Source organism: Dendronephthya gigantea, unplaced genomic scaffold, assembly GCF_004324835.1.
Source record: "Dendronephthya gigantea isolate DGI-Jeju-01 unplaced genomic scaffold, DenGig_1.0 000022F, whole genome shotgun sequence".
NCBI lineage: Eukaryota > Metazoa > Cnidaria > Anthozoa > Malacalcyonacea > Nephtheidae > Dendronephthya > Dendronephthya gigantea.
This window is the reverse complement of record NW_021163032.1, coordinates 1,032,508-1,047,608: the sequence shown is the minus strand read 5'-3', so window position 1 is coordinate 1,047,608 and position 15,101 is coordinate 1,032,508. Positions and strand designations below refer to the sequence as shown.

At 37.6% G+C, this 15,101-nt stretch overlaps 3 protein-coding genes across 3 annotated transcripts; 2 read left to right on the top strand and 1 right to left on the bottom strand.

Annotated features, from left to right (window-relative positions):
* The first annotated feature begins 504 nt into the window (after positions 1-504).
* On the top strand, positions 505-1,938 carry LOC114522198. Its single transcript, XM_028542831.1, has 3 exons — positions 505-533; positions 670-779; positions 1,032-1,938. The coding sequence occupies exons 2-3, from the start codon at positions 745-747 to the stop codon at positions 1,777-1,779; spliced, it is 783 nt and encodes a 260-aa protein (XP_028398632.1). The 5' UTR covers positions 505-533; positions 670-744; the 3' UTR covers positions 1,780-1,938.
* Positions 1,939-1,950: 12 nt separating this feature from the next.
* Positions 1,951-4,101, bottom strand: LOC114522199 (serine/threonine/tyrosine-interacting protein A-like). The gene is made up of 11 exons (XM_028542832.1): positions 3,939-4,101; positions 3,761-3,793; positions 3,446-3,499; positions 3,269-3,366; positions 3,097-3,157; positions 2,976-3,012; positions 2,809-2,848; positions 2,640-2,690; positions 2,488-2,560; positions 2,305-2,377; positions 1,951-2,223 (listed from the first exon to the last, which is right to left on the bottom strand). The coding sequence occupies exons 1-11, from the start codon at positions 3,984-3,986 to the stop codon at positions 2,171-2,173; spliced, it is 621 nt and encodes a 206-aa protein (XP_028398633.1). The 5' UTR covers positions 3,987-4,101; the 3' UTR covers positions 1,951-2,170.
* Positions 4,102-4,155: 54 nt separating this feature from the next.
* Positions 4,156-12,595, top strand: LOC114522197 (nuclear export mediator factor Nemf-like). The gene is made up of 24 exons (XM_028542830.1): positions 4,156-4,304; positions 4,429-4,497; positions 4,672-4,774; positions 5,291-5,416; positions 5,508-5,653; positions 5,772-5,839; positions 5,921-6,010; positions 6,098-6,171; positions 6,262-6,329; positions 6,441-6,516; positions 6,701-6,841; positions 6,914-6,961; positions 7,138-7,298; positions 7,468-7,531; positions 7,672-7,733; positions 8,406-8,558; positions 8,685-8,788; positions 8,938-9,305; positions 9,568-10,650; positions 10,720-10,752; positions 10,960-11,066; positions 11,140-11,183; positions 11,695-11,774; positions 11,937-12,595. Exons 1-24 carry the CDS (start codon positions 4,249-4,251, stop codon positions 12,009-12,011), a joined length of 3,399 nt encoding a protein of 1,132 aa, XP_028398631.1. The 5' UTR covers positions 4,156-4,248; the 3' UTR covers positions 12,012-12,595.
* Positions 12,596-15,101: the final 2,506 nt, after the last annotated feature.

Below are 15,101 nucleotides of genomic sequence, written 5' to 3'. Positions count from 1 at the left end.
AGAAAACGTTAGCAGATCGTAAGAATTGTTCGTATTTGACAACTTTAGATGCCTCAGGAGTAGAATTGCATTCCACGTTGCAAGGAAAGTGGCATAGTGTAACACCGACTAAAGTATGCTTCACAATAAGTTCTCCCTTGAATCAATAACACTAATTTTATCCATAGCGTGCACAAAAAAGTAACTCTCTATCGTGTATGTATGAGCATGTCGTGTTTACGCTGAAAAATAGAAATTGATATTGAAATATAGAAATTATAGAAATTTCACACTTCATTATTCAAATACCACAAGAGAAGATCCTCTTTTAATTTCATCAAACGTTTACTCCGTAACTAACCAATATCATTTATATGGAATCCATATATAGAGTCCATATAGCTTGGATACGCTTTCTTGAATGAAATATCGTGCGTTATTCAATAAATTTAATTAGATGATTAGAGCCTGCACTTTAGCGAAGCAATATATGTTAAATTGTTGATGAAAAGCCTCGTGAATACTCAAGGAGTTGACAGGAAGTTTTAAAAAAGGTTTGAAAGAAAACAATATTCCCTCGTGTGTGAATCTCATTGTACAAGATGTAACGTTATTTCCTTTTTACGAGCACGCTATATTACCCCTGACTGTCACATAAATGCGGGATTTGAAATGCAGTTTATTATTCAGTCTGTCATCGGCACCTGTGTAGGACAATTCACATCCAAGAGTTGTTGTCAGTTTCAAGTTTTCTAAAGTCAAAAGATGAGTTTTACTGTAACAGGGATTCAGAGAAAAAGGTATTTGATGACCCCTTGCTTTCTTTTTTTACTACATGTATTGACAATTGTTCATCTATTTTTTAACAAAATTGCATGTTTTGCATACAGGCAGACTTTAGTCGTTGCCTTTGGTATATTTTTTTTCAGCAAATTACGAGTAACTTGTAATAGTAGAAACATCACATTCATTCGTTGTTATTATTGTTATACCTTCACGATATGAAAGTCGTTTTATAAAGAAATCTTTTCATCTTTTTTAATCGTATTCAGCCGCGGCCAACAAAAACAAGAGGACAGTTACAGTCGAGATTTGGAGCAAGCTGTTGACGAGTTTGAAGAGGCTTTTGAACCGACACGCAGCGTCGCCAAACAGCGATGGGACGCGGCCGTGAGCTCTACACGAAACATGGTCATAGCTCAAATAGACTTGTACCAGTACAAACAGGAGGAGATAGACGTTGAAGTACGTGACATGAAGATATACGTGAAAGGACGGCACGTGACCGAGCGGGAAAATGGCTACGATGCGAGCGAATTCGAGCGCTTCTACGCCGTCCCCGAGGGGGTGGACCCCAAGATGGTGAGCACCCGTTACGCCGATGGTATGCTCAAAATCGAAGCTCCACGTCCCAAGCGTGAATCAGCGCCTCGCAAGATTGCCGGGGGGGAGATAATCAGCGACGACGAAAAATTCGAGATCGTCTTGGATGTAAGAAACTACAAACCTGATGAAATTGAAGTGAAGGTGAGCGGAGATGATTTGATTGTGACCGGAAAACAAGAGGTCGAGGAAAAGGGAAGAAGGGTGACAAGGCAGTTCACCAGAAACTTCAAATTGCCGCGTGACGTGAACATCAGGACGGTGAAGTCTCGAGTCAGTGTTGACGGATATCTGTACGTTTACGCCAGGAAGGAAACGACTTGGGATGAGGAGAGAGTTATCAATGTTTTGGTCAATGGAAGACGATCACCCATCACAAAGACCCAGGCTTACTACACAGGAGGGGAAGAAGAATAGTGTTTTCTTAACTTAGAAACTGCACGAAAAATCGAAGTAGGAAATTATATTGCATTTTAGAAGCTGTTGAAAACAATTCTATAACTGACTTGTAGAGATTTTGTTACGTTTGTTGTTAGAGATAACATTGACAGTTATATTCTTGGTTTTATTTGTGAATTGGCGAGTAAAACTTCAAATTATTGTCTTTTGTGCATTTATTCCATTACCTATCTTACAATTTACATAAATACAACAATTTTATTACAAAGATTGCGAAGAATAATCGAGACCGCTTGGCTTAAGCAGTGTTAAAATATCAACTCAAATCGTAGCATAAAATAATAGCCTACTGACAATTATCTACAACTGTTAATCGATAGGATTTTCCCGCGCGCGACTGTGAGAAATATCAGCAACATTGCATGTCTTCAATATCTGGCTCGAAGGATCTTTTTACGCTTGCTAAAAAGAAGATAGGAATAACTCGGAGTTTATTCTTCTAATGGCAAAAATTTGATAATTTTCAGTGGTGATTTTGAATACCTCTGTGTCCTAAGGGTTCCTTGCTATTGAACTGTTTCATTTGATAATTTGCTAAGTAGATGGGTTCATATTCCTATAAAGGAATATTGGATTCACACAAATTGTTCAATGCGGTTTCCTTCAGTCAAAAAGGTTGTAATATTTGGGCAATCATTAATTCAATGTACTATCATCGTCTCGTACCATCAACTGTTGAACGAATCCCTCATTAGGATTGATACAAAATCTCTTATTTTGAACATGGAGAAACGCCTCCCTGTCATAAATGAGAAATAATCAAATCACCAACACAACAGGGAGAGGTGAAGGTTTTGTAAAATGGTTTTGCATGCTACCTGTACGTCAATCCGTATGTCTCCATAACGTAAGCTATCACTAACGCAGCACTGTAATTGAAAATATCAAAAAATTTCATGCCATAAACCGATGTGACGGTTTTTATGATGTATAAAGCATTCATGAGACGTTTTTTATCATGGGCTTGTAATGATAAAATGATGGTACCTTCTGGAAATCCCAGTGTTTCCATGAATTAAGACCTTCCCTGGAAGGATTAAATAAAGATTATTGTGTGCATCAGAATGCTGTGTCTCACAGATAGTAAGATAAAGTATATCAGTAAATGCCAAGAGTTTATAAATAGATGGTTTTTCTAATGAACTTCACTGTACCATTTGTTTGTTGGCATTCATTGAGAAATTCTTTGACCTTAAAAAAAAATTGGTTAATTTTTTTTTGTATCACCAATTATCTGACAAAGTCTGATGAGATGATTACAGAATTTGTATTTACCAAAGGAAAGTGTCCAATGATATTTTCGGTCATTTTGTCAGCAATATTAATCACAAGATATCTGTTGAGAATGATAATATTTTTTCAAATGCAATGGATAATGGCTTATTGGTGTGGGAATAGCGTGAAAAGGTTTTGTGCCAATTCAAACTTTATCCGATGTAAGACTTACTTAAAGTTGTTAGGAAAGTTTGTCTTTACAAAGTTAGCCTCCAGGTCTTCTCTGATACACACAATGTGTGTTATACCTTTTTCCAAGAGAAAGTTCAACTAGTCAAGAAAGATGGTATTAGGTTGGCATGTGAAACATTAATATGGAGTGCTTTGAATTTGCTGTACTGATCAGTACCTTGGATTTTACGGCTACAGAATATGGTCCGAGAAATATTCCAGGCAACACTTCCTATATAAGTGATCAAATTGTTTGTTTGGTTTTGTGGTTGAGATGTTGCCTATTATACAAGGCCAGGGGTGGACATTGGTTCATCTGACAGAGATGCAGATTTACATTGAGTCAATGTCTTAAATCTCTCCAAATGAACTTGCAGGATTTTCGTAAGAATATTAGAATAATAATCGTGAGGCTATCTGGCATCTGATCGAGGTGCTCATTCTAATGTAGTTGAACGTGAATCGTTTTAATCAGGGAATTTGTATCGTTTACCTGCATTTCACGTCTTTTGCTGTAATACCAATCCTAGGAAAATAAAGTGGAACACATGAGATGATAACTTCAACATATTCCTTGTGTCTGGTTTAGCGTATTCGCTCAGAAATACGAAATTCTACAGCATCCAGTGATCCAGAGCTGTCAAAAATCATATATTTTTTCATTGTAGTACCTCAGACACATCCTTTTCGGGTATTTCTGGAAAGCTTAAAGCATCCATGATTTCAGAAAAATTATTCACACATAATCCGAATAACCATTTTGCATGAAAAACGGCTTTAAAAATCCCTAAATAAACAATTACGCACAAAAATAGACTCCATTTTGTATTGGAACTTTATTCCTAGGTTACTATATCGTATCATCTCGCAATACCACCGGCTCTTGTACCTCATTCAATGGAGGTCAAAATTTCACTTTTTTCTTTATAAATGTTGTATTTATGTTACTATTTTTGTTGGTCTTAATTTGCAATTACTAATATGAAGTCTAGATTTACTACAATAGATATATGTGCTGTGATTTCAGACGTCAAAAGGTAGATTAACTTCTGCAGACTTTTAAAATCTGTGTTTAATACTTCAATTGTATTTTATTATTATATGTAATTTATATATACAACGTAAAGTAAAAAAAGTTGACGCTCTCTTCAATTTCTGAAGTTTTTTAGGGATGAGAGTGAACAATATATATGATATAGACAACAAGACCTATCTTATAAGGCTGGCAAAGTAAGTGAAGAAATCCAATTGAAAGTTTATTGCCAATTATTGGCATTTGGCACTCTGTGATTTTCATTTACACTACCAGATTGAGAACCATAAAAACACTTCAATTGCTCTTGTGTTATTGCACCACAGTTCAGATTACAAATTAATTTGTTTCACCATTTTATTCAATTCTAGACCAGATCTCAAGGTGGTCTTGTTAATTGAATCTGGATTGCGATTTCATAGCACAGAGTTTGAATGGCCAAAAAACACCTTCCCATCTGGGTTTGCCATGAAGGTACTGAAACATCTGACATGGGCAGGAGCAGATGCGTAAATTAAGACTAGTCTAAATAGACCTTTTCAACTTGCATGCAAATTAACCATTTCAGATGTTGGGACCATGGGATAGCCAATAAAACTTAACCATTTTAGTGAATTGAAATGGGTTAATTTGCATACATGCTAAAAAGGTCTATTAAGACAGGATAAAAGATAGTGATGGTATAGTATATTTAACCTTGGCATGGTCAAATATATGGAATTCGACCTTGGTGTGGTATTTCATGCCATATTCTGGTATATTCAACCATGGTCAAGTAAACTGTTTCATGGTATATTTGATGATGGTCAAGTATACCATATTTTGTATATTCTACCATGGTGGAGTATACCATATTATACAATGGTCGAGTATACCATATTTCGGTATATTCAAACATTGGATTAGTTTGCCAACCAATCAGTTACCTCATTGGATGATAATGTTTTACAAGTAAAATTGTCTGGCGTTTAACAAGAGTTTTTTTCACAGATGCGTAAGCATATATCAGGAAAACGTCTTGTGAATATTTCAATGCTTGGCATAGACAGAATTCTGGATTTCCAATTTGGGTCAAATGAAGCAGCCTACCACTTGATTGTAGAACTCTATGATAGAGTAAGTAGCTAGCTTGCTGTTATGATCCTGCATTACTCTTTGGTTATATATACATCTTCCTAATTTTGTTGTTCTTTGCTCTTCCACTTAGGGCAACATAATCCTTGCTGATTTTGAATACACAATTTTAAGCCTACTGCGAACACGAACTGATAGCGAAGATGTAAGATTTGCAGTTAGAGAAAGATATCCATTAGAAAATGCCAGGCAGTACGACGGACTCATGTCAGCTCAAAAGTAAGTAAACACATATTTAGTATAAGATAAAAATTTAGCTCAATCTCTTCTTTCCATACCATGAGCTTTTGGTGAATCACATATGGTATAGGCAACATTGTACACAATTGTCTTATAGTTTACGTGAACTTCTTTCCCAAACAAAAGATGGTGATGTTCTGAAGAAGATTCTAAACCCTCATTTGGGTAAGGTTTCATTTCAATATACCAATATACTTCATTAAATTCATTATAGGCCTCCTCTTAGTTCAATACTGTTTTTATTAGTTTTTGGTCCAGCTTTACTTGATCACTGCCTTAAACAAGCTGGTTTTGTTATAAATGCTAAAATTGGTAAAGATGTTGACATTGACAAAGGTATGTTTCAAATTATAACATCTTTGTATATACCCTTGTTTAACTGCAATAGTTGATATACTTCATCGCGTTTTTTCTATTCCTAAGACATTCCCAAGATAATGGAAGCACTCAAAAATGCAGAAAAACATTTAGAAATGACTAGAAACTCGCCTTGCAAGGTACCAAAATAAATAATTGGTATTTAGCTTTGCAGACTAGCTCCGTCTTTGTGTATAGTTGAGTCATGATAATTTCTCTTCATCTTCAAGGGGTATATAATTCAGAAACGCGAGAACAAAGCAAACGCGAGCATGGATGGCCACGATGATCTCTTAACGTACGTTTTTAGCACAAAACTGGAAGTCCAAATCTGCATTTCCTTTCCGATTTTAATTTTACTCCAGGGCCAGAAATTATTCATTTCATGCTATATTGTATATCGCTTTAGTTACCAAGAATTTCACCCGTTTCTGTTCGAGCAACACAAAGATTGTCCTTACCTCGAGTTTGATTTTTTCAACAAGGTGAATGTTAAATTATAGTTAATTTTGTCAAAACATTCTACCCCAATTTACCTTTTAATATAAATAATTTCTTATCATGTAACGGAAAGGCTATTTCTTTGGCTGATAACTTTGATTAGATATTTTCCATAATCTTTATTGAGCAAAGGAAAGGTTAAGGTTGTTATTTTGCCCTTCGTTTTAGGCCGTAGACGAATTCTTTAGTAAGATTGAAAGTCAGAAACTCGACACAAAGGCGTTACAACAAGAGAAAGCTGTTTTGAAAAAGCTAGATAACGTGAAAAAAGACCACGAGAAGCGTCTGGATAGCCTGCAAAAAGCTCAGGTTAAGACTTATTAATCTGAGTTTTTGATGATGAAGAATATTGCAACGCTGATTTTATGCTTTTCAACACAGGAGGAGGACAAGGAAAAAGCAAGATTGATTGAAATTAATTTACCTTTGGTAAGCAAACAATTAATGACAATGACATTGCTTTAAACCTTGTCTGTTGTAAATTTCTTAAAGCATACTAAAATATATTTCACAAGTTGATGAGTAGTTTCAATGAAGAATTTTTTATGTCAAGCAATTCTAATCCTTTTCCTTGTTTTTAAAGATATTTTTGTGGTTTTTCAAAGGTGGACCAGGCTATCAAAGTAGTGAACAGCGCTATAGCCAATCAGATTGACTGGGCCGAGATTAGCAGTATTGTTAAGGAGGCTCAGGGACGGGGTGACCGTGTTGCCATGGCAATTAAACAATTGAAGTTAGAGACCAATCATATCAGCATGCTCTTGAAGTAAGTAAGCGCTTTCTAAAATTTGAATGTGGTTTACCAATCGAACTCTGTGCTTTCACCATAGGTGGATTTTTCCAAGGGTGCACCCTAGTGCTCGCCCCTGGTGTTTGGCCTTGTATTCCCCCCCCCCTCCTTATTGAAAGAGTTTAATGGGACTTATTATTTGTAGAGATGAATTTGATGATGATGATGATAGCGGTGAGGATGAAAATGACAGTACTAAGAAACACAAAGTAATTGATCTTCCATCATATTGTATGAACAATGGACGTGTTATCAAGACAGATTACTTTGACTGTAATCCACGAGTAACTGTTTATTTTTTCACCCAAATTCATTTAACGTGATTAACAGTACCTCTTTCTATCTGTAGAAATCAAACGCGCTCAAAATTGACATTGATCTTGCTCTGACGGCATACGCGAACGCACGAAGGTGAGTTATTATTATTATTATTATTAAAACTTTATTTCATGAGGGGTTCACATTGTTACCTTAAGGTATTCTTCCCAATGGCCCTCGAAAGGTAATATGAAAGGTTTCATCGCGAGAAACATTGGCAACGAATGATATGCTTGCATACAGTGCAGCTAAAATCATTAACATGGTCTACTTCATTGTTTAATTGAAGAAAAAAGGTTTTAAGCTTTTTTTTAAAAGAGTTAGGTGAATAATTTTCAACGATTTTTAACTCAGAAGGTAAAGAATTGAATAGACTTGCACCACTATAAGATATCTTAGATTTAGCCTGCTCGGTCTTGACTAAAGGGATCTTTAAGTCAGTCATTGTCGATCTAGTTTGAATTGGATGACAGTCGCGAACGTAAACAAACAACCTTCTAAGATCTGGTGGCCAAGAAGTTTTTAAAGTATTGAAAACCATAAGAATTTTTCTCATTTTTATCAAGTTGAAAATAGGTATCCAATTAAGTTGGCGGAAAAGTAATATTGAAAGTACTTCGGTTGGTAATTCAAGAATTAGTCTTGCAGCTCGTTTCTGTAGTTTTATGTGAGATATTTTCCCCAGCATTGGAGATGAAAATGGAACGACTTTTATCGTGAAATTCCGAACCTTCAATGATCGGCTAAGATTCCCGATGTTTCCAGGTTTTACACCAAGAAAAGACAGGCTGCGACGAAAGAACAAAGGACAGTTGAAGCTTCAAAAAAGGCGCTCAAATCTGCGGAGAAAAAAACGAAAGAAACTTTGAAGGAGGTCGCGACGACAACCAGCATAAGAAAGGCAAGAAAAGTTTATTGGTAAGACGGCCTCTCTTTATATGACATAGCTTGTTCTTTCGTGCATATAGCTACAGTGGAACATTTCAAAGTTCCAATCAAACTCACCTCGGTTACTAGTTCGACCTACGTTTTATTGCGCTGTAGGTTTGAGAAGTTTTTTTGGTTCATCAGTTCCGAGAATTATCTTGTGATTGGTGGCAGAGATCAACAGCAGAACGAACTGATTGTTAAAAGACATCTAAAACCTGGTAAGTATCGGAACATCCAGTGCATAGAGGCGGTCAATGGATTCAGCTTGGGATATATCGACACTTGTATGTATGCGGATTGATATACCATACTTGATACAAATATAAACAAAATTCAACTTGGGATCTTTAATTCACTTTATTCACAGGAGATGTTTACGTTCACGCTGATCTCCACGGAGCTACGAGCATTGTTATTAAAAACCATACATCAGACGGCGTTCCACCAAAGACGCTCAACGAAGCTGGTTGCATGGCGATCTGTTACAGCAATGCATGGAATGACCGCATCATCACCAGTGCATGGTGGGTGTACCACCACCAGGTCTCTAAGACGGCACCCACTGGGGAATATCTGACCACAGGAAGTTTCATGATTCGTGGAAAGAAAAATTACTTACCACCCAGCTATCTCATCATGGGTTTCGGATTCTTGTTCCGTCTAGACGAGACCTGTGTCGGGAAACATAAAAATGAACGGCGAATCAAGATCGTAGAAGAGGATGCTGTCTCAGAGGTGTGTAAAAAATGAATTCTTGTTCACACATTGCACTGCAATAGCATTAAAATATTTGGCCAAAATACACTTAGCCATTAAATTCACCAGGTAAGATCTATCTGAGCCCGCTAAATATGCTAATTTATACTCACAAAATTTCGTCCTGTACTGCCGGGTGATTTTTTGGTGATGCTATTCTATGAAGTTATTTCTCCATACAAAAGATTGTTGATTAAGTATGTTGAATATCTGCGAGCCAATACTGTTTATTCTATTTTAGACCACAAGTACGTCTGTTGAGGATTCTTCACTTGCTGAAGACGTAGAACTTGATATTGGAGGGGATGGTGATAACAGCGAAGACAGTGATACCGAGGAGCCTGTTGATGGAGAGGGAGACTCGAGAGCTGAGGAGGATGCTCAGGGTAAACTGGGAATAGATGGTGAGCGTGAATATGAAGAAAAAGGTGATGATGAGGAACATAAAAGAGACGAGGATGTTGATACGGTAGGAGAGGGTGATGACGAGGATGTAGGTATAAGTGATGATAAAGAAGAATACGACAGTACAGAAGGGAGTAAAAAAAGTACCATAGAAGTGGAAAACGCTCAGGAGGATAAGGATGATAGTGAGGATGATGATGGTGTACCTAGTTATCCCGATACGTCCATAGACTTCCAGTACACTAGTGGCGGGAAATTTCAACTGCAACGAGGCACGAGTACCACAAGTTCCCAGGCTACTGAAGATTTTGTCGATCTTGGTGATGGCGAAGTATTGGATCTCAGGTCCCTAGGGAAAGGTAGCGAGACGCGGAAACAACGTTTGACCGCAAAACAACGTCGACAAATGAAGAAGAAAGGCGGTGATATCGACAAAAACGATGTTGAGACTCTGGAGGAAGTATCTCCGGGGCCTGGGGTGAAGGTAACGAAACCTGAAAGTGATGCTGGGAAAAGTAAGTCATCGCCAATCACACAGCAGAGTGCGGCAAAGCGCGGGAAAAAGTCCAAACTAAAGAAGATGAAAGAAAGATATGGCGATCAGGACGAGGAGGACAGGGAACTAATGATGCAGTTTTTGGGGTCAGCGGGTGCTCCCAAAGAGAGCAAACGAAAAAAGGGAAAGGACAGTAAAGGTCGTAAAGGGAGTTCACAGAACAGGCAGGGAGAGCAGAGGATGACTAGGAATACTAATAAAGTTAATAATACTATGAAAACAACAGTGAATGCTGTGGATAAACAGAGTGAAGTTGAGAATAAGGCTTTGCCAGCAAATACTGGGCAAGTTTTGGAGAATTTTGCTGGTGATTTGGCGGAAGGATTAGAACAAGATGGAGAACAACATGAAACAGAAGTAAAGGTATGAAAATATCTGAGTTTTTAACCATATTTTTTACTTTCTAAACCTGTTTATTATATTTTTACATAGCTGGAAGAGAACGATGAAGTTGATATTGAAAAGGTACATTAACAATAAAAAGAATTGAAAAATGACTAGAAATGTTTAAGATGGTTCGCCTTCAGTTAGTTCATAGTCGAAAAACAGACCTAAATATAATATATTTGCCCGTCTATGAACCGGGGTCTTTCAGAATTTACATCAGGAATGAATTTACTGAGCTCGTGCAGTGATAGCAGAAATTTGTTTAATGAAAACTGTTGTATCTAGGAGGAAGTGGGTTTGCTGGATTCTCTAACCGGATGTCCTTACATTGATGATATCACGTTCTTTGCCATACCTGTGTGCGCACCGTATGCCGCTGTACAGAACTACAAGTAAGATTTCAGACGCCTGTCACCACGACTGTCATGAACCACTCTATATAGTCGACATTTTTGCTGATTTTAGATTCAAAGTGAAGCTGACACCAGGAACGGGACGCCGGGGAAGAGGTGAAGATTGAAATAGTTTTCAATGCATGCAATATGCAAGTCTCGTTGTTGGAACGCAGTTTCACTATAACTTACCATCAGTGGTGTATTGAGGCTCTATCACGTTTACCCTTAAGGCCCTGTTACGCGGTGCAATTTTTCTTGCAATGCAATTCTTCTTTTGAGAGATGTAGATTTGGCAACTACCGAACTTTTGTCTTTACTACAATCCATTGCGTTTCTTACGCTTTCATTTTGAAGCCTCTTTACTAATTCACATATCTTAAAAGTAGAATTGCATTGCAAGTTGCAAGAAAGATTGCACCGTGTAACAGGGCCTTAAGTAATTTCCTACGAGTTTCGATATTCAAATCCAGTTATCCCTGCCTGAGGTCTTGCTGAGGTAACGCTGAAATCTTTTAACAAATAAACACCAAACGAAGACTGTGATCCCAGTAGTTCTAGGATTGCGAGTTATAAGACAGGTTGTTACGCTTCAACCAGGCGTTCAAGTTGACTTTATTTTATATAGCGGCTAGAACAGCCCTACATTCCTTCATCCAGTCTCGGGACACTACAGCTCGCGAGAAAGACTTATTAAAGAGCGTCAAGGTTTGTAAAACAACGATACAAAATTTAAAAATCTAAGATCCACCTCGCAAAGGCTATCTTAACTAGCTATTTGGCATGAAACAACTCTAGTAAAAAATAGTTTAACATAAGATAGCAGCTTCTTCGAATAACATCCTTTTTAAAACACTGCTCCTTTTATAGGATGCAGACCTCTCTCGTTACATACCAGGCAAAGTGAAAATTTCTGCACCAAATTTACAGAAGAGTAAAAAATAACTTGGAAAACCGAACATTATTGGCACTGGAGCTACTGCATGTGGAGTGTATATTATATGGCCTCGCTGGACGACAATTCATCTAAGGTTGGTTGCAGCTAAACAGTTAAGGGAATCGTTTAAATTCATGCGACCGTCGTTCGTGACTCAAACCATGCTTTTTAATGAATGATAGCTTAAAAACGTTATTCAGGAAAAATCCTCCCGACCTATCCGTGGGAGTCCTCGAAACGCGAAGCTATCATTTTGTTCGAATTTCAACGAGACAACGACCTTACGCAGACCTAAACTCATTACGCGTAAAATAATGTAATATTCTACACTATCATCCGAAATTATCCAATATTACCCAGCATTAGCACTGATTTAGACTATCCGCCATGTTGCTATAAAAAGCGCGCGAAAATAAAGTATTCACCTCCCCCTAATAAAATAATTTATTCCGCTTGAAACAAAGCGGAATAAATTGAAACACTGACTCGTGAAACAATATTACATAATAACACATTATGCAAAAACGAAGATATATTAACTTCATGAATAATGATTAATTAATGTATATTTGCATTAAAAACATATTGCCATCCAATACTTTTGTTCAAGTCCCTAATCATTGTTGTAGCTCTTAAATAGCATAAGAATTTCCGAAACGTGGTTGTCATTAGATTTATGTTGAGCTTGCTTGGTAAAAGGGTACAGGCCTATTCAATTATATTGCATCTTTTCCCAAAAGGCCCAATATAGCCAAAGTTTTTTGAAAAAGCCTGAACACCACCTGTTTCGGGTTTCAGCCCATTTTGTTCTACTTCAATCAAATCCAGCGTTTACAAAAGCTTGCTGTTTGTCATCCGCATCGCCTCAGCTGCATATCTTTAAAAATAGAGACAGTATAGATTTTCCAAATGCGTTATCTAAACCCCTCATTCTTCAATGTTTTGCGAAAAACACCGCTATGATAATTTCTCAGCATGGTACCAGCAACACAGACAAATCAATAACAATTATTATTATAGAAACGAATTGAAATATATTTTTAGAGATCCAATGCATTAATTGTTAATGTGTGTTGACATACAGCGCTATATCAATGATAAACATAATTTCTGGACAATGGACGATACGGCTGGATACCCATGCACTGGACCCACACCAGGCGTGTCCATTGAATTCCACCGTATCATTTTATTCTTCACAAATATTTTTCTGGTATTCACTTCTAAAAATCGGCAAAAACTATTGGTATTTTCAATCCCGAAATTCCAACATCGATCACGCTTTTTAATGTCTCACTTGGCCTGCTTTCTGTCTTCATACGGTGTCCGCCATAAGACATCATATTCCGTCTGAATTGCCAACTCTACCAACAATTCTTCATCCCTCCATTTTCCCAAACACATTGGATCCAAGCATTTGCGGATGCAGAATTGAGGAAAATATCATTCCGATGCCATTTTCATTGCCAGGAGAGTTCCTCCTTAAACTTTTGTGTCCAATTTTTAGCATCTCGATATAGTTGGTCCAGTAACCAACAATTTTGTTTTAAATATCACGAGCAACGGTTGACCACCACGATTATTTTATCCCGGAGCCTCGTCTGTGTTACAACAGCACTCCGACTTTAGCAAGTATCCATGTCGATGGCAAATCATATCCATGCTGATAACACAAGTCGTAAGTCAGTAGTGCATGGTGAAGGTTTATAATGATCGTAGTTCATCAGGCCCGTTTCGCATACCAGCGGATTCTCACAATCTCACACGACCGTTAATCGCGACGTAACGACGAGTCCTTCGATCACACGAGTCTCGTAAGTATGCGAACGCGTTTTTGTTTGTATCAACGGGGTTCTCACTTGCTTCGACAAATATCGCATCCACATACATAGCACAATAAGAGCGACCGCAGCGCTGAGAATAAACGCGGTAACGAACGCCAATAAGACAACACGCATTGTTGTTACAAGATTATAATTGTCCTGCCCCACTGTCGCCTTTAATTTCGACTAACATATTACTCAGGATTTCCCTCTGAGCTTTGTGTAAACACGCTCGACACAACTATATAAACCCTCAACATGTCCCGCTTATTAATAAACAGTGAAAATTAAATTTGTCCCAGCGAAGAGATAAAGGCGAGCCTACAATTATTTGCTGCGAAATTATATGGTAATTTCTGCTGCACTTAACCGCAAGACAGTCTGTCAAAAAAAGTGTTGGATGAGAACGCATCGGGAGTCGATGGGACTAAAATAGGATGTGTAATTCGTAAATCATCTAATTAGAAGGTTTTTAAATACTTTGCGACCGCAAATTGCAACAGACGAGTATGTAACGGTCGTTTGAGGAAGAATAAGTTGGAATATGTTTTATTCCGCAGGGGCTAGACTGGCCGTATTATTAAAAGATAAGATATGTTCCGGGCGATATCAGAGGGAAAATTCATAGCAGAACCCTTTTTTTTTTCTTGTAACAACAGATTAATCTAGAAGATTCTGAGCTCGTCTCCCGTCGTGAGACGAGGGAGATAATAAAAATTTCGACAGATGAACTGCATATTTCTTCCTAAATTCACATAAAATGCAGCTTTATGGCGGGCAAAACGAAACTGAATCCATCCTGGGCTCAGGTTTTCTAACGGTCGATTTACTCCAGTCCATATCTGTTGTAACAATACAGGACAGTCGTTACGAAAATTGTCGTTTCAAAGTAAAAATGATCACTTTACTTAAGAACTGACCAATCACCGAACGACATCTTCATGTATTTATTAACTATTAGATTGATAGGTCTTAATGTTGTCTCGAGACGGCAAAAATATATTTTGCTCCCTGCTGAGCGTGATGATTGTGATCTCAGCTCTGCATGGGGTTACTTCAGCAACTAGATTGCTTTGAACAATCATTTTGGGAACAACCCGCGTCTATGAACCAATTTATGATCCTACGCTGTCCATTCATTTCACGATAGCAATCTCCTGAATTATCAAAATATTTTGACTACAACTTAGGTTGCATTAAGAACGAGGTATTCGTTGATAACGTGATACACACACGAGACATTGCACTCAGATTTTTGGCGTCGGGACAGGGCAG